This window comes from Aptenodytes forsteri, unplaced genomic scaffold (genome assembly GCF_000699145.1).
Source record: "Aptenodytes forsteri isolate BGI_AS27 unplaced genomic scaffold, ASM69914v1 Scaffold264, whole genome shotgun sequence".
NCBI lineage: Eukaryota > Metazoa > Chordata > Aves > Sphenisciformes > Spheniscidae > Aptenodytes > Aptenodytes forsteri.
In genome coordinates this window covers 843,885-866,892 of record NW_008795936.1, presented here as the reverse complement: position 1 = coordinate 866,892, position 23,008 = coordinate 843,885, and the positions used below count along the sequence as shown (strand labels likewise).

The 23,008-nt window shown below is 41.6% G+C and overlaps 1 protein-coding gene across 1 annotated transcript in view; it reads left to right on the top strand.

The window, feature by feature from the left end:
• Positions 1–23,008, top strand: part of IQCA1 (IQ motif containing with AAA domain 1) — a gene marked incomplete at its 3' end in the record, with an annotated part of 126,934 nt that overhangs the window by 93,082 nt on the left and 10,844 nt on the right. Inside the window, exons 12-16 of the mRNA XM_019473617.1 lie at positions 2,122–2,183; positions 4,976–5,058; positions 7,900–8,007; positions 11,368–11,567; positions 20,527–20,613. Of these exons, the coding sequence (XP_019329162.1) occupies positions 2,122–2,183; positions 4,976–5,058; positions 7,900–8,007; positions 11,368–11,567; positions 20,527–20,613 (540 nt within the window). The remainder of the gene's footprint in view (positions 1–2,121; positions 2,184–4,975; positions 5,059–7,899; positions 8,008–11,367; positions 11,568–20,526; positions 20,614–23,008) is intronic.

Sequence of the window (23,008 nt, the reverse complement as noted above, 5' to 3'; positions counted from 1 at the left end):
CCATTATAAACGATGAGCATGTTCACATTCATTAAACATTATCATTTTCTAAATAAAAGCAGTTCCCAATAAGACATTTTGGAGGAAAGCCATTGTCTACAATTCATATTTCCCCTTATCGCATCTCAGCGTTTGCCAAATTTTCCATAAATGCTGATGTTAATTAGGAAAACACATTTTTCCCCTGCATAGTTCATTTTTGTTTTGCTCTTGAGTTACTTTATTGGTGAAGCTGCCTTGAGGACAATACCAGTTGGCCAATAAATTCAACATATGCTTAGTGTCTTTACATAGGTAGAAAAGAGCTTTTCATCCCAGTCAGACCCCATGATATGTAATTTTAGCTTGTTGGAAGAAAGGTTAAAGAGACAAAGCTGGAGGAACACCAGAAATAAACTGCTGACAGTTTCAATATTTCCTCAGTTGTTAAAACAGCATGGCATATGCTTTGTTCTTCCTGTTCCTTTTCTTTAAAGCAAAACCCCACCAGCACATTCTAACGAGTATTTGCTGCCAGGCTTATTTATGTAAAGAAACCTGAGGTGTAGTTCTGCAAATAGAGTTGTTTGCATTATTCTAATCCAACACTTAAAAACCATCACCTTTTCCCAGTTAGCTTATCCATATAGTTCTGGATTTAATTTACATTTTTATCTAGATTATCTTTGTTGCATTGTAAACAGTAACAGGTGATTGAACCATGGGTTATTTACATTGCGACTGTCCTTGAAAACTTACAATTGATGTATTTCTGAACACTGCTGATCCATTCTAGAAAAAAAAAAAGAAACAGCATTTTCCAGATAATTGGATAGGATTTTTTAACTCAACAACATGGCCTCTAGAGCTGTGCAGAAGTATTCACTATTACAAAAAAATAAAGTACGCAACTGTATTCCCAGGAAAGCAAACAAACTTTTGAAAAGAATAAGCTGTCTTGATCAACTAAGTATTTAAGCGCATGCTTAAATTTAAGCCATTGAAGAAATCCCATGGTGCACAAATGTCATTGTGTAAATAGTTCCACTGAAGTAATTCTAAAGTGCTTTGCAAAACTTAAGTATGGACACCGGTGGTGGGCACTAACACGGATTAATAATGCCCTCTCCACTACTAATTATCCCTAATCATATTTATGGCTTGTGAGCTGTAATTAGTGCAGGGGTTTGACATTACTGATTCACATCTTTCTTATTTATGTTTTCCATGGGTTATTTTGCAGTATGTAAAGAAAACTAGTCACACACGTCAAAATCTTCCCATAGTGAAAGTGTGGTGAAAATATCAAGAGCAGGTCCTGTTATTCTGACCTCTTCAAGGTTCTTCCCTGAGGCATTAGGAAAGAGAAGGCAGAAGGATGTCTAATGGTTAGGAGGCTAGCCAGAGACTCAGGAGGATTGGTTTCAGGTCCTGGTCCAGCTATAAGCACCCTGCGTGACCCTCAGGGAAGCTGCTTATATATTTTACCCCAATGTAAAAAAAAGCATGAACAGTCTCTGGAGCAACTACTTAGACCCCACACCCTTTTCCTTCCTGCTTCCCTCTTGGGTCAAGACCATACCCACTTAGCCACAGAGTTGTGCTCCAAAAAGGAAGGAGAGAAGAGTTTTCTCTTGGGGCAAATGACGCTGGGATTCTTTTGTACACAACCTCAACTGGAAGGAGTGGGACTGATTGCTTTAAAGTACAATGCTCTGGGCACTCATCGGGGAGGTGGCAGATGCAGGGGAGGTGTACAGGCTCCCTGAGCAGCTATATCTAGAAGGAAGCAACAGCCACTGGGTTACTTCATACAGAGTCCAGTTCAAGAGCACCTGCCATAGGATCTGCATGAGATTTGTAGGCTGGACAGAGCTCCTCAGCCAGGGGTGCTTCACCTCTCCCATACCTTGGTGAGGTAAATAAATAGGAACATCTCCTGTGCTTTTATAAATGGGGACATGACTTCCTTCCCTCAGGGCATTCAAGGGTATGATTTTTCCCTTTGGGTTCCTTCAGTAACAAGGGCCACACTCAAACACTGAAACATCTGCTGTTCTGACCCTCACTTTGCTTCAGTACATTCAAAAATACATATATGGATTAATGTCACTAATTCCAGCCTGTTTCTGTGGTCCTCAGAAAAAAAAGACGACCATGAGGAAAAAGATACCCGAGATGGAGGAAGATCTAACTCCTGACAGGTAAAGAGAGAACCTGTTTACTTGAGATTCAGACTGCATCCTCTTTGCATTAGATATGCTGTCAACCCTTTTAGTTTTTAATTACACAAGGAGTATCTCAACATTGCTACACTTAGCAGCATCAGGGGCCCTAAAATAAAACCTCTTTATTAACAGCTATAAACATCCATTAAAAGCCTAGATAATAAAAAAAGTCTTTCACAAACTTGAAGCACATACACTTTAGCTAAAACCTTTTTTGCATTCCCAGTGAACACTACAACCTTCCCACTGCCCCTCCCCAACTGATGGCTTCGCAGCACCACAAATAACACGGCAACAAAACACTGCTGTAACAGTACACAGCACAGATCTTGTTTCCCCCCCCCCCCCATCTTCAACAACGCATACAAATTAAGATCCCCATTCTGCAACAACACACCACTAGAGCCAGTCTCCATTAACTTCAGTCAGGTTAAGTCCAGTATGCAAAGCTAAGCACATTTAACATTTAGGCAGGATATCGGCCCTGTTTGCCTCTTTCCCATCCTCTCTGCAGGTGCAGAAGCACCTGGCAGTTTTGTTGACTGTCAGATTTTCCATCCCAGCTGAAGCCTGATAAGGGAGGCTGCAGACAGGCCCCTATACTCTCTAAGTCACCCTTCACATCTTGGGTAAGATGTACGTCACATAAATCGGTCTTATTTATCAATAAGAGTTCTGGCAGACCTGGCAATTTGTGTATTCTTGCTCTTTTAAGCACCCTTATTTTCTTTGGAGGATTTGAGAGGATTTCTTCTTTTGACATTACATTTTCAGTGAGGTCATGATGCATTCACTGATAATCCGGCCATTTTTCACCTGTACACATAATAGAGACACCTATGCAGAGATATCACTGCTGGGACCTGCTGACCCAGCAGCAGGGCAGATGCAAGACCCAGCTCCTAAGAGAGCAGGGCTGGAGAACAGCATGAAGACAAACACACTCAAGTCACTGCAGGAGGAAGCACATGGGATTAACCCCACAAATCCATTTGTACAAGACATGCACAGCAAGACCTGGACTAGATCATTTGGGTGCTAGCACTACCCAGTCAGTCAATGATCTCTTTACCTGCTTTAAAATAAAAAACCTCTCCAAGCAAATATTTAAAATAAACACATCGTGGATTATAACAGAGCATGACTTCTCTTACAAGAACAGTGCCAAAGTCTAACAAGTATGCATATATTCTGTGCTTTTAAAGCACATACCTACTTCTTATAAACAAACTTAATACAACATACAGCCATTTCAGAACACAAGCTTTTTATAGCTGGCTTTTAATCAGAATTTACATGGCATTTTGGCTCCAGTACTTTGCTCTTCCCTGCTGAGCAGGGAAGGAGGAAGCATTTCAGAAGTAACCAAGAAAAGCTCAGGTTCATCTCATTTTTTGACATGGTAGAGGGGGCACAGGGGGCTTTAGTCAACAGAGGCTGATCACATCACACTTACTTGGAGGAGACTCAGGGCATGCATCATTAAGCTTGCACAGTAAAAATAATAAGACAGGAAAAGGAGAAGTCATGCTCCCAACAGAACTGTCAGGTTAGTCCCATTCTACCTTCTGCTTGTTTTATGATGCATATTCCAACATAAAATCACTGAGAATGAAAGCAAGAGTCAGAGTGGCAAAATCAACGTTGTTGAAGGTACGTTAAATTTGTATTTCCTTATTACGACTCCTATATTAATTGTGCCACTAACACTGCATAAACATAAAACTTCCCAGCTGAAATGGAAAAGGGCTGCAGACCTCAAATTATATATATGGTTTTATTAGCCAGATGAGAGTTATATTTAATATTTTTATTGTAGCAATACCAGAATGTCCCAAAATTAAGATAGGCAACAAAGACACAAAAAGCTCAGATATTGAAGGTAAAGGATGTGAAAAGTGCACAAACAGTGAAAGACCTAGAAAGGTTCAAATCAATATTGTTTACACTAACAATGTAAGAAGAATTTCCAACAGGCTTACTCATTTTATGTAATTCTTGAAGCAGTATCAATCTGTAGAACCCAGTGCCAAAAATGTCATTGAAATTAATATTTAGATAGAACTCCAAAAGAGAGACTAAGGAGAACATCCACACCAATAGAAAACTGGATACAAATGTAAGTGTATTAAATCCTCAATTACTGGGAGCTATTCCCAACCACTAATGGAGATAGGAAGAAGCCGTTCCACTGGAGAAGTTATGCCACAGTTTCCACTATGTTTTTCCCCTCCATTCTCCTTTGGCCAGCATCACCCTGACACTGCAATAGATGGACCACTGGTTGCTCCAATGGAGTTATTCCCAGTGTGTTCCTGACAAGATGAGGCTGTCTATTGCAAACAGAATAAGTTCCAGGAAGAATTAATGAATTACTACTAATTGGAAAGCTAAGTGAATAGGTATAGTAGTGTTAGGATTGCTATTATTATATAGTTTAAAAATAATTTCACAGTAATTGATATTAATGAATGAGTCTATTACACAAGTCATAACTGATCTTGCATCACCTAGAAATGGGTAATGGAATTGGTGTGAGAGGGAGCCATGCAGTGTGTGAGGTAATAAAAGAGATTCCTTGCCATAACACAGAAAACTGTACTTATTGATTTCACATTGATGGAGCTAATCACCTTTACTTCTGAGCTACAAAATACATTTGTAAAGCTGAGGAAACATAAATAACTCCAAAGCTAGTTCAATTATTGAAGGACTAAGCTTTTACTTACAGTTCCCTAGAATTTCTGAGTGATGTCTCTTGCCCATAGGACCATCGATTCGCTGTACAGACAACTAGTGGAAGAAGGATTACTAATAAAAGCCAAGACTGTGAATCTCTCCGATTATGTCGGTAAAGTACACATTTTACAGCTAATATGGTTTTTATTCTAACCAAACCTCCAGCCATTCAATGTTCACTGACCCCTACTTCCAGTCAAGAATGAGTTCAAGAGTAATTATGCTTTCAGGACTTTCCAACTTTAATATCTAAAGCCAGGTATGCAAATCAAGTCTGTTTCTGCAGGGTGCTTAGTGCCTTTCACTTCTGCTACGGAAACCAGGACCTGTTTGTAGAGCTGGTGCTTAGCTCCAAATGCTAACACCTGGAAGCCTTGAAAGTTTTTGGATGTCACAAGCCACTCTGAGGTGGAACCAGGACATCCTTTAAGGAGCACTGGCCAGGCATTGGCAAGTCTATCAGACTAGGGGTCATAATCCATCCAGAACATTTCCCAGAGAACAGCAAAAATCATACCTTCAGCATTTGTTCATTCAGCAGAGAAGACTACACCCCCTTACCTCCACCTCCCTGACTGCCCCCGAACTTTGAGCAGCGCTTTGAGGCATATCTGGCCCTTGATTTGAGTAAGATGTGTCTCTGCCTAGTTCTGCATTTTATAGTCCTCTTGCCCAGTTTCTGTTACCTGCAGCTGCAGTCAGACATGCTTGCCCATGCTCTACACAGACAAAAAAAAAAAAACCAACAAAAACACAAGCCACTTGCTTGCACAGGGGTCTGACACCATCTCCAAAAGCATTTGGTGACATACAGTAAAGTCACAGCAGCCTTAGCAGCAAAAAAAACCCAACAAAATTCAGTTGTTTCAAAGGCCACCATTATTTGAATTGCAGACATCCAGTAGCCACAATGTCACTGGCTGTTAGTATACCACGTATCTGAGCCAGAAAAGCTGGCTAGTCATACATCACATCTAAATGCCATGTTTATATAAACTCTTAGAAGAGCCAATTACTGCCTTCAGAGTCCTTGCCCATTCTGTTGAAGGCTGAATTAACAAGTATTCCATCCATTTTATGCTCGTTAAAGATCACAAAGTAAAGCAATAGAAGATTTTCATTATTCCTTCATTCACCCAACCAGTACCATCAAGGTCACTTTTGTCCAATAAACATTCCCTACCACAGATGTTTTGAAAGCACATCTTAGCCAGTGGATAATAATTAACAGCTGGTAACATCAAACTTGGAAGCAGGCTGAGATTGCTTTGGGCCACCTTCCCTTGACCCTAAGGGTTTGAAGCCTTGGCTCCTCTGCAGCATAGAGCAACACAAGGGCTGCTCCAAATTACACTAGGAACGTTCACTTCCCAGCAGCAGATGATGTTAGGCACAAAAGTGCAGAGTCTAGTGATATTCACCTGGCTGCCTACACCCATGTCATGTCCCCCCTGGTTCCCAGCACAGATGCTGGCCTATGCAGACCAGGCAGCAAGGATGTGGCCCAAACTGTCAAAGCCAGCTCTTCCCCACTCAAAACTTAGTCATGCTTCTTGAGCTGCCAGAACAAGACACAGAAAGCATTTAAAATTGGTCTAGGATTTAGACTTTTTTTTTTTTAAATACTAAAAACCCTCCCCCTTTAAGGTTCCAAGGACACAGTCAAAGTCTGCAGAATAGTAAGTCCTCATCTGCTCCGCTCTTACAGGGCTGAAGTCTAAGGAAGGTCACTTGCTCCCAGTTCCTGGGGAAAGGACAAAGAATGGAAGTGCACTACACAGCAAGTAAAGGCACCGAAATGTCCCCCCTCTATGAAAAACCGACATCACTGAACTAATTTTCTTGGTGACCTTATCTAAATTAGTCAGAGAATATCCACTGTGATTTATGTTCAGTTGCAATTAAACCCTTTGATGCCTTCTAATTAAATCTGTGAAGATTAATTCCTATCCAGTTCTTTTGATTTCTCCTTAAATAAAAGATAAAACCTGAAATGAATTTTATTCTTCAGAGGGGAGGGGGCAGTTGCACCAGGGCTTGTCTGCCTTTTTGCCCCCAAATTACAACTCCACTTTCTCTCTTAACCATTGCTAATTTACCTCTGCTCCAGAGAGCTCTAGTGCTCTCCCTTTTTAACTCCAATAAAACATAATATACTATTATTTTTCAATAATATTCACCATAACAACATGTATTTTATGCTGAAAAAATAATAATTGACTACATTGTCACAATAGTTTTCTTGCTTGTGGCCCATCCTTCTGGATCTTTGTTGCCTAGCATGTCTTGTATATGGACTTTGACAGGGCAGGCAATGTGATTATGGCTCTGTAACAAGAGCTGAGGCAAGATTAGATCACTTCAGTTCACGTTAGGGATTTTTAGTTTTCTTGGGTTGTTTTGTGGAAGGTTTTTTTTTTTGAACAAAGGTGAACTGCAAAGCAAAGATCCCCACCAAATTAGGTGACACACTTAAATGTCTAACATATTGAGAAGCTGAGATGTGATGCAGCCAGGGAAAATGCTTGTTAAAATATCTTTTTCCCCCTTTTTGAAATCCTTTTGATAGAGCGTAGTTCACTGGGATTCCAGCCCTGCAAAATCCCAAATCTAGAAATCCTTTGCCAGCAGTATGATTTATGGTCCTACTAATGATTCTTCTCCACAAAGTTTCTTTAAAAGGTTACTTGAGAGACTGCTCTGCTGAACGCCTTCCACAGTCTGGAAGGGAAAGTCCAGAGTGTGTTTAACTTCATTTTCCTTTGCAGTTCACCTTTCAAATTTCTCAGGGCCACATTCCACAACAGTATTGCCCCGTTTGAGTCCCTGTCCCTTGACGGTCCTGCGTTTGCCAAGTTATATTGGTAGTCTATGGTAGTTTTTCATTACTTGAGTTATGCATTTTATAACAATGCAGTGTCACGTTTATTAAGCCCATGCTTCCTCCCTACAGGTGAGTACAGCTATCTGGGGACCACACTTCGTCAGGTAGATATAGAGCCAATGCCCTGTCTCGCAGATGTCAGACAGCTAATAGCACTGTATGGAATATTGCCATTAGGTAAGAGCACAGCAAAAATTACTAGAGGGCAGAACACAACGGCTTTGCTTCCTGTCAGTAACATGCATTTTTACTGGCTTTGACAGGGCTTGATTAATCGTAATCTAAAGCATTTTGCAGTATAATTGTTTTTCAATTAAGCCTTCTGAGTGAAGACCATATCATTTTAATAGTGCATAAAGGAGCCTGCACATGCTATTGTCAGGTATTGCATTTCCATACCATCTCTGTTTGCATGTTAACAGTTTGTGAATGGCAGCACATAAAAGGAAATCACTTGGGAAAGATAATAGCTAAAACAAGCTCCAGTGATCAAAATTAATCAAGTTAAGGGAAGGGCTAAGGTTGCAATTTACCTTTTACAAGCTGGCTAGTGTTACTCAGTACTAAACAATGCAATCATTTAAGGAATTAGTCTGAATACATTTTGTACATCAGAGAGAACACTTTTTAAATGCCCTTGCAGTTTTAATGCCAGACTTAGCCAATATCTAACAAGGCTTTGCTGGGTCAGGCTGCTTGCTTTTAATATAAAATCTATCCCATATTTTACTTGGGAATGGCATTAAGCCAAACTCTAGTGATTGCAAGAAGTGCCTGTCTCAAGGGCGTCTACTCATACTTTGCTTGCATCCTGTTCCATTCCTGATTGGATTTTAGGGAGATTTTAACTAGGCATATCCTCCCCCCCAGGCTGTGTCATTGTCTGCTCATTGCCTTTATAGAGCAAAATAGCTGACATCTCCCTGCCTCCCATTCTGGCAAATGGAGCAGAGATGACACAGAGCTTCTGCTTTTCCCTCCCCTTTGCACGCCTTCCACAAAGACCAGTGCTCGGGCTATTCTGTACGTACATGCTCTGTGGCTCTCCTCAGGCATTTCCTGGCTCCCCCTGTACTCAAAGCGGGCTTGAAGTGTTGTAGAAAGCTTGGTGCAATAGCGCACAAGTCTGCTTCATTTGGGTTTCAGGAAGAGAAGAGTGCTTTTTCTGCCCTACAGCTCAATCGGAAGAGTCAGGTTAACAAACAGGATGCTAGCAGCACCCCTGCCTTCAATCTAGATGGGGCTCTTCCCATCTAAAACACTCTCAGCTGGTTTTGGGTAAACCCTCAGGGTTTGGCTGCAAGTTCAACCGCAATCAGCTGAGAGAGCTCAGCAGTTATCCCTGTCTGCACTGACTGCAATGTGGTATTTCACATATAACTCCTCCAAGGTTATGTTTTAACACCATCTAATCTAGTGATATCAAGCCCCAAGACACCCCCCAAGGCAAGAGGAAAGAGAACCCATAAATTATAAAATTGGCTAAAAATCTAGGGAGAAGATACCCTAGACTAGTTAAATAAACAGAATATATTTGCAATAGCAGTTTGAAATATGCCTCTAAGTCGGGGGTGGGCGGGGCCTTTTGGGTGATATGTTATGGATGACATTTTACTTAATTGGTCTCAGAACTAGTTAATCATTATATAATTGTGCATGTGTAGAAGTGAAAGTTTTTCTCAAAGTAGTCACCTGACAGCAAGGAAGGCTCCAGCTTAAATGGCATTGAGAAAATTATAAGCAGCTGAAAGGAGAAATAATAGTGGAAGATACACTTCATCTTTAACCACAGAGGAGTCTGCTGCTCCCCTCATAATAAATCTATGTGTAATAGTAATAGATTGGTATGGAACGACCAAATATTAATAAAGCCTGGGTGGCTGACAACTTCACTACATCCTGCACAGTGCTGAAATAATGGCATTCATCTTAGCACTCTGTTCATTGTCATTTATTTGGGATGTTAAACCATTAGGAACACAGATAGGCAGCCTGATTGGATTTGTTTTTAAATACCATTCTTACCTAGCTGTCCCCCTTAACCCGAAGGACTTTTCCGGGCTAAGCCATAGGGTCCCTCTGCAGCCTGTCACTTTTGGGGCTGGTTTCCCCCACGAGTCCCATAGTCTGATAGACACCAGTCTCAAAGACCTTCAGAAGTAGTGGATGCTCACATAGATTTTCAAATCTGACTTTGTAACAACCACCAGTACTGACACAGGACAGTTTTAGGCATCGAGGCAGCAATGTTACTGGACTACCAGTGGGTACAGATAAAGCATATGACATTTCCTGCTACTTCCATCTCTGGAGGTTCACCTGTACCCAATTCATACAGTGACAGAGCTGCAGGGAAGACAAGTTCTATCACCATCAGCCATGTAAATCTCTCTGTGGTTCTGTTTTCACAACAGAGGCATTTCTGCTAGGCTTTCCCAGGTGATAGAGCATATTTCTTACAGCCCAGAATGAATTTACCTGGGGCAGACATAGAGACAGATTTAGAAATGCTGAGCAGTCATCGCTGCTGGCAGAGCAAGTGAAGCATAGCAACCTTGGCATTTGCTCACCCGAATAAAATGAGGGGAACAGAAAAGGATCATCCTCCTCCTCCTCGCAGATATATTGTACCTGCTCTGCAACATGCAACTGCCATGTTCCAGACTGGGGAATAACATTGGCTCCTGTGCAGATAAACTAACACTACACTCAGCAGGCACACGTAGAGGGGATAACAGCAGTGAAGGATTTTGGAGCAGAGCTAGCCTAAAGTGACAAACAGTCAGAGTCTCCAATGCTCACTGAACAGCAATAACATTTAAGAGGAAAATTTACCCCAAAAAGGGAGATGCATGCAGAAGTTAAAGGACAGAAAATAAAACATATGGTAACATCTGGTTTCAAAATCACTGACAAACGCAGCTCCAACAGATAGTCCCATTAGTTTGTTTTCTCTAAAGATGGGGAAGCTGGAAAGTGTCATTTCAGACAGCAGGAGGAACGAATTCTGCTAGTCCTATACGCAACATGAATCTACACCCTTGTCCAATTGCAGAAAGTGAGGAACTGATCTGACAGCAAATGCAAAGCTTAAAGCCGCAGGTACATCTCTAACTCTACCTCTGCCTGACAGCTGAAGGAAGGCAGTTGTCCCTGTGCAGAGCAGCAGGCTTGTCTGTACACATAGCCACCAGCAGCAGTTACATTTCAGTGCTCTTACCTTGTGTCTGTCCTCAAAAATTTACCGATGAATTACCGTTCTTTTAGCTCACATAGATTTAGAGCTGAAGTTTGCCCATCAGAAGGTACAAATAAGGGTGGCTGAGTTTTGCTACAAACAGGGATGTTAACTCAAATATGCTACAGTCACAGCTCTGGTTATACAGAATTGAACTCAAGAGCACTTGTGCCATATTAGGGAAACAATGAGTTCACATTGTAAATTATTTACAGTGAAGAAAAAAAGGAAGAATCATTCCATTACCTTTATGGCAGACTTAAATGAAAACAATAATAGTGCCATATGACTTTTTACAGGTTCCCAAACAGTCCATGAGAAGGCTCCTTTGGTGAAAGCCTTGTTACTAGCTGGACCCACTGGTGTTGGAAAGAAAATGTTGGTCCATGCCATCTGCACAGAAACAGGAGCCAACCTCTTCAACTTATCTGCTTCCAACATTGCTGGGAAATATCCAGGCAAGAATGGCCTGCAAATGATGCTCCACATGGTTCTCAAGGTACTGCGTTTTGTGTACTTCTCTACAAAGTTGGTTCAAGTTCATCGCATCTTTTGTAGAACAAATAGGGAATTGAATTGTAGTTCCTCCATACCAAGGAACATACACACCAGTCATACAAGGGCAAAGCTGCCCAAGGTCCAAAGGACTGCCAACCCAATTTGAAATTCCCTCCCTGCTTTCAAGTCTTCAAAACCACTTGTTGACCACCAATATGCGTGTGCTGGTTTTGGCTGGGATAGAGTTAATTTTCTTCATAGCAGCCAGTATGGGGCTTTGTTTTGGATTTGTGCTGGAAACAGGGTTGATAACGCAGGGATGTTTTAGTTACTGCTGAGCAGTGCTGACACAGAGTGAAGACCTTTTCTGCATCTCACCCCACCCCACCAGCGAGCAGGCTGGGGGTGCACAAGAAGCTGGGAGGGGACACAGCCGGGACAGCTGACCCCAACTGACCAAAGGGACACTCCACACCATATGATGTGGATACACGCCTGCCGATGGGAAGTAGGGAATGAATTCCTTGTTTTGCTTTGCTTGTGTGGCTTTTGCTTTACCTATTAAACTGTCTTTATCTCAACGCACAAGTTCTCGCTTTTACCCTTCCAATTCTCTCCCCCATCCCACCGGGGGGGGGGAAGTGAGCGAGTGGCTGTGTGGTGCTTAGTTGCCAGCTGGGGTTAAAGCACAACAGCATGCACCACTGTAGAGGATTTAATGCCCCTTGAGAAATCACTCATAGTAGCCGTATTTTTCACATTAACATTTGTGCAAGCTTTGTGTTACCTTGAATATGAAAAGCATCATAGATAAAGAAAATACTGTTCTCTGTTTATATGCACATCAGTCAGGAATGCTTGCCATGCAGCATTTAAGCAAATACTAGACTGGGGGTGGTTAAAAATTTCCTCTCTGGGACTGTTGCTGTAAAACAGCTCTCCCCTATACTGCTCTCTGTTTACCTATCAGCAAGCTTTTGAAAAGAGGGAATCCTGGTTCAGGATTACATTAACAGAAATGTATGAGAAGTCTGGAAATGAAAGAAGGCATATGAACTGTGAAGAACATATCCCAAATCCTCTTCAGAAAAAAGACACTATCCTGGCAGGATTTCTTCCACATTCTAAGTCCTCAGCATTTCTGCTAAGGAAGGAAGCTGGTAAACGTTTCCAGACAAAATACTCTTAGCAAGAAAAAACACAGCACATACACTAGAAAAAGCCAAATACAATATTTTTCCAGTGCCAGAGGCCTACTAAAAGACTGAATTCAAACTAGCTTTCTCTGGGATTTATCAGATGTATTTTATTAAATCCAGGTTTTGTGACAGGTGCCTCCATCTCCAGAAAAGATAGGTTTCAGTTAAAAGCAAAGCAATCCCCAAGGACCCCACTTCTTGCTGGTCAGAGCAGTGCCAAAGGAAAAGCGACAGTGCTGTGATCATGCACCTTTGATGCCATAACACTAACACTGGGTCTAGCACTCCCTGACACAAGCTAGTGCCATTAGACTGAGTTAATACTCCCTCTCCTCCCTCCACTCTGCACATGTCACCCTTATCCACTTAGTTTCTCTGCCCTCATCAATAACAAAGCACATGCCTGGCTGCAGGCACAGCACACGCACCATCCTTTCCATCTAGTCCCTGCTAGAGCACAAGGCCTTTAAACACAGGAGAAAGGAGGGCAGCTTTTTTTACTCCTATAGAAGGTTCCAGCTGAAGATATTAAGGTTTTTTGTATACATGTAATATATACATTAACTGGAACATACATAAAACCTGTGTGTATATCTACAGACATTAGATATGTAAGTATATATACACACATTATATATATGTCCATAAGTCTAGATATAGGTATATAAAAATCCTTACATTTTTCCACATTACTTAAATGGAAACATTATCCAACACCTCCCCCAAAATTATGGGGAACAGTCCAAGCTTAATTCTGTACTGTAGGCTCTTACAAAAGAAACAATGACACTTCAGTGAACCTCCGTGAGTTACCAGGATGGAAGTTGCTCACAGTCAATCACATGGAATAAGGGCTGTCCAGGCACTTGCTTATCAAAAGGTGACTTGTTCCAACTGCAACAGCAGTACTGCTTCAGACTCTGCTCCTCTAATAACAGAGCAAACGGCACAGCACAGAGTATCTCTTTCCAAGGGATAATTCATCTGCATGCTCATTTCTCTGCAGACTGATATTGACATAGCACCGGCCTGTCTTAGCATCATTCAAATCAACTATGTTCAATTTCCATTCCTAATTCCTTCAGTTGTTTCACCTCTCTCCCCGCCAACCTTCTGTCCCTGTGGCTGAGTCACCAATTATGTCCAATCTGCTGATGATTTCAACTCAGATTCTGTAGGTTCTCAGAGCCAGACTAGAAGCAATCCTCCATCCACACAGGATTTCACCTCTGCAGTTACAATCCCTCTTTCTTTGGTCTTGACAAATGCCAAATGCCATTTTCCCCTGTCTCTGGGAACTCTTAAGTCTCTGCTACAGCCAACCACTCCATTTATTCTGCCATCAGTTGCTGCTTCTTTACAACATCCAATACTCCCAATCCAGTATCATAATCCTCCACCTAGGATGTCCATGCAGCAAAGAGTCAGCCACATACTGGCCTATATCAGCAAGAATATAGCCAACCACTTAAAGCAATTAATTATTCCCCTCTATTTGGCACTTAAGAGACCACAACTGGATACCACATCCAGTATGGGACTACCCTGTTACAAGACAGGCATTGACAAGCCTGGTACAGAGAACAGAGCCAGACTTTTCCCAGAGGTGCACAGCGATAGGACAAGAGGCAACAGACACAAGTTGCAACAAGGGAAATTGTTTACATGTTAGGAAAACAGCTTTACAAGGAACCAAAGGATAAGGAATCTTTTATAGCCCAGTTTGCAGGAATCTACTGTTACCCAAGCTGAAGCAAACTCCAGGGCAACACACATTGCAAACAAATTCCTTGACAGGAAGAGGCTGAAGACTAGTATTTGTCCAAAAAAGTTTATTTTTCACCATGGTAAAAAAATTCTGGTGTAAACACATTTGGATTATTGTAAAACTACAATATAGAGTGGCACATACAAGCCATGAAAGCAAATGGTATCCTGCAGCTGACATGTAGTATTCAATATCCACAGCTCTCAGTCTACTATCTGACACACCATAGTACACCTTGTTAAAGTGCCTTGCATGCAGATGATCACCAAAAGATTCACCGTGTCTCCATAATCAGACACCTCTGGTTATGTTTTTTTGCAAACAGCAACTGTGACTGTTATCAAGCAAGCTTTCTACTCCAGCTTTCCAGAAGTGCCTTTATATATAGAGTTAATCAAGCAGAATACAGACCTTCCACTTACAGTTGTAAGTGAATGACAGGAAACATGACAGTTCTTTTTCTGTTATCTTATGATCCATGTAACAGTTGTTAAACACCAAGATTTAGTAAATAAGAATTAATGGTGCGCTGTGATAAAGGTGAAGTAACCTTGCACTTTCGATTACCTATCACATCTGCAAACAACGGAGTTTCTGTAATGAAAAGGAAACTCTGGAGAGCATAAAATGACCATTAGGAAACTTTCTGTCCATAACAGTGTTGGCTGCTGGCAGTTGTTTCGTGGGAGACACCCCAAACAAGTGAATAGCATTGGAAGAAATGAAACTTTAATTTGTTTCAGATGCAAGAGCCAAATTCTTTTTTTCCCCCCTCCCTTATTTCAGGGAGGAGACTTGCAAGAGACATACCAGCCCTGATCCAGGAGAGGCTTGTGTGTTACTCAAAGCAGACACTTTAAATGTCACATGGAGGAAATGACTTCTCATACCAGAACAGGAAAACACCAACATTTCAATCTGCCTATTCAAAGGAAATGTAAGAAAGATTAATATTGAGTAGGAAAACTATTGAAAGAAGCTGCAAATACCAAGCCTGAGCACTTGTGTTCTCCATAAAGACACAGCAAAGCCTGCCAGGTCAGCTCTGCTTTGGATTGAAAAGAAGGGATCTGTCTCTAATATAGAAGCACTTCCCAGCAGTCCCCAAAACAAAACTCACCCTTCAAGCGTGAACTAGAACATGCTGGAATATTTCAATTAAGCCACATTTTCCATGTATTGAGCCAGCCTGAACTCAGTAGAGCTCTCTGCCAGCTTGTACCAACCGATGGCTTGGCTCTCCCGTGTTCCCATCAAGGCACAAAACACTGCTGCAGTGCAGCAGCTTATATAATGATGCAAAGAAGGATAGTGAAGGATGCGTAGAAACAAAAACAAATCCAGAAAGGATCACAGAGAGAGGGTAGAATGCATGACTCCATGACACAGAGGTGTAAAAATGCAGGTAGTTCATAAGGCTTAACTCCAAGGCAATAAAAGCGACAAGCACTGGCCTTCCATTAGCAACCATAAGGCAGCCATCAGGTTAATCACTACCAGAGTGAGACAACCCCTCTCGGGTCCTTTACCAGGGCCGCAGCAGCACACAGAAAGCACATTGTACAAAAAGCCACACATGGGAAAGTGTTATTAGTGCAACATTGACCAGGCTAAAAGGTTGGGAAAGAGGCGGCCAGGAGGAAATACCAGCACAGAAGTCGTGTATGTGTATCAACAGCTCAGTGTGTGCTATGCAACCATCTCTACTGAACAAGGAGTTTTACAGAGCAGCAAGCTGCAGAAATATTTCAACACCATCACTGTTAGGGGACTCTGTTATCAGGCTATTTGGTTATACTATTTAGCAAGGCAGAGGTAACTATAAAGGTGTAATACCAAAAAGGAATATGATGGAGTTTAAGATTAAATGATATGTTGCCTTTAAATGCTGGGATCATAATTTTGAAGTGTCATCAATTTTTTTCCACTGAATCAGTCAGGTTCACTTATTTGTAACCACTGCTGTATTGTCCCTTCAAATGGGTCATTTTTCCAGCAGTCTGAAGAACCGGGTACAGTTTATCCCAGTACACTGACAGATGTCTCTGTGTATTTAGCATTTCCATGCCACACAAGACTTTTCCATTACAGTCAAAATTTGGGAACAAGTACAATCAGCCTCTCTTCCAGGCATCCCAGAGCAATTCTTTTATCTTGGTGCAGTGCAGCCTGCTAGAAGCCTAGACCCTTGAAGTGTTAAATATCACCAGTACTCAAACACAGTGTTATTTCTGTGACAAAGCAGCTTTACACTGTGCTACTCTAATGTCAAAAAAATGAAATGCATCCTGTTAGAAGACAGTATTTATAGTTATTTTCTAACAAACCAGAATACAGTGGCATCATCACTGTAGCACTGGAATATTTGCCTGCTGAGGCTCCCATAGATAAGGTCTAATCACAGGTTTCAGCATCTTGCTGCTTTAGCTGCTTTGAAGCATTTCTGTGAATATAAAAAAAACAGAGGATTGAGTAGTTTTCAGCAACAAATTGAGCTTCCAGAAAAAACTTAGTCTTGGGTCTTTTAAGAAAATTCCACCAAAGCCTTCAAGTTTAGAGGAGCCTTGCGCACATGTCCCCTGCAAGAATCAGGTTTCTGTATTTTCAAGTGTAGCAATTTAACTATTAAACTCTGGCTCTCAGGTTTGAAAAGTTTAACCCAAGGCTTTCAAAAAATGCTGTCTGGTCTTTGATAAGTGTTGATAGACAGCAGAACGAGAAGGCTTTTTTCCATAACGATTTTCCTGAAGAGCAAATCAAGCCTCTGTGACCCATCAGACAGCAGTTTGCAGCACGGGCAGCTGCTGGCTCAGTGCGGTATTAGAAGGGTTAAGGAGCCATCTGCTGGCAGCTCCAACAAATTGTTGAAATTTTATTAGCTTTGCTGCACTCAATTACAAATTAATTATGTACAGTGCATTTAATTATCCATGGATTCGAACTATCCATGGATAATTCAAATGAAGCACTTTCACAGGGGATATACAGTTTGCTACATATCTGCCAACAATTTAAATTAGATGTTGATGGATTCTGGGTGTCTGATCTGTCTTTAAAAAAAAAACGAAACAGCCAAGCCCAAACGCAGTATGTTGAATTTGGTCATATTAATGTGTATCAACACCAGAAAAATATATGCAGGCCACTTTATACATGTAGATCATTGCCTCAGAACAGGAAGCTCAGGAAAGTATCTCTAAAACAGACAGAACTGAGCTTATTCATTGTATTTCTACTTACTGGGTGTGGAAATAAAGGGTACCAAAAAAAGACAACTACAGGTGTGAAAACAGTAAGCACCCTTCCTTAAGAGTTAAAATGAAACTATAGTCTGATTAAAAACTTAAGGCTCCATTTTAGAGGGCTGCTAACCACAGAAGCTGTCTCTGAGCCAAATGGGGAAGATCTGCACATCCCTGACTGCGGTGGCTCCACTGAAGGGACAACATGGTTCCCTTTGAAGTACACAAGCAGGGTTCAACCATTGCGGACAGCTTTTACAGCCTCTGTAACCTCCCCCACTCCTTATTCCCCCTGGTACATCACACTGCAGCATCAGACACACAGGTATGGAGAATATATTGCAGAACAGCTACGTGGCTCCCCAGACTTCATACAGCTACATTACCTTGCAAAGCAAAAATACCAGATGATGGCTATTCTCCTTACGAAGTAAATGCACAGCACTTCTTTGGTCGTAAACACGAGTGAAGCAGGGAGAAAGCACCACAACAGCAGCAGATCCCACAGCGACAGAGTCTATCCAGGTGGTAATGCATGCACACGGTCTGTAAACTTGAGTAGACAGCATACCACCAGCCCAGTCTTCACTCAGGGGAAAGGCAGGCTTCAAGGGGAACAGTCTCCCACCGCCTCATCTCTCTCCCAACATGCTCTCCAGGCACGCACAGAGCAGGAGCGAAAAATGGTTGTTTTCTTATGTTTCAGAAGGTAAAAGTCAGCATCAGAAACATCAGAAAGCCCCAGTTGATAATCCATTCATTAGCAGTGCCGAGTTCAGTAAGGGTCTCCGAGTTAGAGTTTCCACATGTCACAATAGATTTCATAGTAGGTCACAAAATGCAAATGCAGTTCTTTAAGAAGCTATAGGTTTCTTTTAGCAACTTAAAGTACACCTTTATTTTTCTTTCCAAGTCTTAATTTTACAAATAATGTCAGTTATCCCATCTCTGCTATATGATCATGCTACCACATTACTCTTCTTTCACCACTTGTCTGCAAGCCTATTTACAGGCAGCCAGGAGCTAACTAAAAATCACCTGCAAGTGTCAGTCAGTAGGACTGACTTGCATTTTCTGCAGGTGTCTGAGCCCTTGACTAGCAGGATACTCAGCAGAAAACCCCTCAGTCTAAGGCTGCTGCACAGCTCAGTTCAATGGAAGCCACAAGCTTGCCCCCTCAAATGTACCTTGCAGAGTGTGTGCAGGCTTAGGAATATGCTGAACATACCTCTGAAAATAGATAAATAGGAGATAGATAAAAAAGCATCTGGCCTTAAAATAGCAGATATTATTGCTGTACAATTTTAATGTCATTTCATTCCAGCTTGTATACTCAATACACTGCTGGACTGAGAAGTTACCCCTTAAATTATACATGCAGGTAAATATTCACACAACTGCCTAGATCCACACATCAGTTTCTGCAGGATTTTCATATTATCTTTCATGATATGATGATTTTATTTTTTAAATCCTCATTATTAATGCTAAACATTTGAGTTCCTGCCTTCCAACAAAGGAAAACAGCTCAGCTTTCCTCAGTGAAACTGTTCTGAACTTGGAGGTATCCACTTGACATAGTCTAGGACCGATGAGCTACTGCAAATAAAGAGTTACATGCCAAAGATGGCATTGTTTCCACTTCACCCCATCAGCAGCACAGCAGAGCAAACAAGTTTTAACAGCCCTCATCTACTATTCTTTTCCCCTATCTTCAATCCATTTTTACTGTACAGACACACACATGCTTGGTGCTTTTGAAATGCATCCATAAAAATGAACTACGGTGCTTTGAAGAAAGATGTTCATGACTTAATTCTTCCTGCACTGGCTGTCAATCAGACACTGAACTTATGATATATACAACCTATCATTTTTGTAAGCTTCCTTCCTGGAAGCAGCAGTTTTAACCTGGGGGGGGAGGGAGGGTGGGGGCGAAGCAGGACAGAAGAATGCTGTGTCTCTCTCATTACCCGTTGACTCCTTGAGCCATCACTTTTGTCCCTGAGCAAACTAGCACGGCTCTGAGAACCACTGGAAAGTGATTAAAATTTGGCAGCAGAATGTCTAAACCACTCGCGTTTCTATAGCAATAGGGAGAGTGCAAGATGTGAAAGCCTGTAGCATTGCTGCCATCCTGCTGTGAACCAGAGGTATAGTGCCTCTGACTTTGGAGCCAGAAAGCCTATTTGTATAGACTCCTCCTTCAAATTTAACAGGTTCCATTTTAATTCTTGGGCTAACTGCAAATTAAATGCTATTTTGTAAGCCAGAAGATTGCACATCAGCCTATTTTGCTTAAAGATTAGTACCCTCATTTCTCATGCAGTAGTCACGTCTTGCCTGTCTCCCCATCTGTATTGCCCTCAGAAAACCAGGAAAGGATCCCACAACAGGCAGGGCAGCCAGTGTAAAGCTGCTGGTGGTCTGTCATTTGCCATTGAACTCCAAGTCCAGGCTTCCTTTTGCAGGACTGCAACTGAACTTGGGTTGAGAATGCAACATAAGCATAGCAGTCAAAATGATCCAATTTGTGTTGAGTTCTTAACATCAGATTCATAACTAGAATTTGCCAAGACTGCTGAGCAGAGCCAGTGCTATCCATGAGTGCTGAACATTTCTGGAAAAAAATAAGCCAGGCTAATTTTAACTACCAAAATATGCATTCAAAAGCATAACTATAAGCACCCAGGTATGAAATCATAGCCATTTTAATCAACTTCTTGCCTTCTCTCCCCCATTTTGTCCTAGGTGGCTAAGCAATTGCAGCCTTCAGTTGTGTGGATTGGAGACACGGAAAAAATATTTTCTAAAGCAGTGCCGAAGGCTGAAGAAGAGGTGAATTGCTCCTTTTTTATTCCAGTGCAAATAATTTCTCCTGTTGCATTACAGCCAACAAAGGAGCAAGTGTATTTCTTAGCTTAGCACATACCAGTATGACCAGACCTGCCAAAGCTTTCTTGATAATAGCTTGTTTCACTAACTTTTTTTCTTTTAAGAGAGTCTCGTGACTTCTTAAGAGCCCCCAAGAGGTCACATTTCTCTTCTACACACCTATACTTGTTTTATTTAAAAATAGTCCAGTCACTGCTCATCAGTGCACTGAAAAGTAGAAGAGAATAATGGAGAATTTCGAAATATGAGGCAAGAAACTAAAAGTTAAGATGAGCTTAAATTGTTCAGCTCTATTAATTTGAGAAATTGGATGGAGCCAAAGTGAACAATAAAGTAACAAGGATAAATTTCCACTGTGAAAACGAAGAGCCTATGTTAAATAGTTATGTTTACAGATTATTTTCTTCGGGCTCCCAGGAGTCCTATTACCATTGCTTCCATTCCTTCCTCTCTTGTGTAGCTTCCCCACTAGAAAGAAAATTAAAACACTGCCCAATAGGCACAGCAACTCAACCACCGCAGCAGAGAGCGATTCACCTGAAATCCTGATTAGATCCATGCTGCTTACAAAATATTTTACTTTTAGAGCTCCATGTGAAAAATTAAACCTTTCTTCTTAAGGTGAGTCCTGTGCATTTAGGCAGTGGGATGGACACAAGCCTGTATTTTGGAAGACCAATGAAGCATCACCTTGGATGAGGGCTGTATGAGCCGATGGGTGTGCAGTGGTTGATGCCCTCTAGTGGTCCCCGCACCAAAAGGGAACATTTCTCTTGTGCTCAAACCTTGACAGCAAGTGCAGATGGGGATCAAAATTAAGACTAGGGGCCAAAGATTGCCTGGAATACTCATGATCTTTGTCTGCTTTGATAGCTGCCAATAAGGAAAAGTTTCTCCCCATGCCTACCTCAGCGTCAGGGGTATCACCTCTATCCCTGCAACCACATCCATAGATCTGCAGGTATTTAACAAAAGGTCTCACGTTCTTCATGGGAGTGGATAGCTCCAGGCTTGAAATCACTCATGTCCAAGATAGTTCACAGCATAACCAATATTTGGAGCCAGAGAGCATGAAACAGGAGGGACAGGGAACAGTAACTGGCAGTCTGGGAAGCCTTCCTTAGGAGCACTAGAATTTTGGAGAAGATGAGCTAAGCTCAGCCCTCAGAAGAAGCTAAAGTGAGTAGAAGTCACTTTGCTCATCCCAGTGTGACATTTCTGGCACCATGACTGAGAACCTGGTAAAAAGAAGCCTTAAATTCTTCAAATACCCACTAGAAAAGTAGTCTCTCTCCAATCCTCCCTAAAAGATACAAAGCAGTCAGATATCAAATATGTTATGATAACCTAGTTGCCAAGGATGATGTGCAAGCAGTTCAGCCACTCATAGTTAAACAAATAGGGGTCACCCTCACAATTCACCCCACTTTTCTCCAGCTCAGGTCCACACGATAGCTGAAATCATAGCTTGCCTCTTCAACAGCCTTTCTTGTTACTGACACTTTTCTTTCAAAGTGGAGGAGATATTATTTGCTTTCAGGACATAGCGCTTAAATGTGTGCACTATGGACACACATTAGTTTCACAAGCATAACAGGAGCTGCTGACACAAATGCCAGTCTGGCTTAGTAGGCTTAACTTGAATGGAGTGTTTAGCTTGATCTCTGGTACAATCACTTAAAGTTCTAAAGTTAAGATTCCTACAAGCTGAGCAACAAACACTTCTTGCAACCAACTCTAGATCAGTGGGAATCCATGAGTATAATTTTTTGGGTGACAAATGAAGTTCTAAATGCAAGGGATAAATTAGGACTTATTTTCATGAGTAGGAGGTTAAATAGGAGTCAGACAATTGTTTTAACAGTTCTCTGCATCTCCTAATAGAGCCAGTTTTCCCAGCAGAAGACATATACTGCAAGCCCAGAAAACACCGTGTCTCCTTGAAGCAACTTTTATCTTCTATCAGTCATTTCACTGAGAAGGAATTCCTCCACTCACCCATCATCCAAACCTAAAATAATTCAATAATTCTCACTATTCTAGTGATGTCTCAAAACACCTTAGAGAACATTTGTACTTCCTTCCAATACACATGAAGAGGAGGAAAGCTCAAAGCCTGTGAGCAGCAGCAGATATATAAGTCACGGGGAGTAATTTAGTCAGCATAAAATGTTAAAAAACAAAATAAAAACCACATTTTGGTCACTGCTGTGACCAGATCTCTCTGACAAAGCAAAGGTGGCAAAGTTGGCTAAAACTTCCAAGGTAGATATGTAACAGCAGCTTGTTTAATCGGAGAGCTGGCGGCTCACGGCTTAGACAGGTGGGCTCTGCGCTG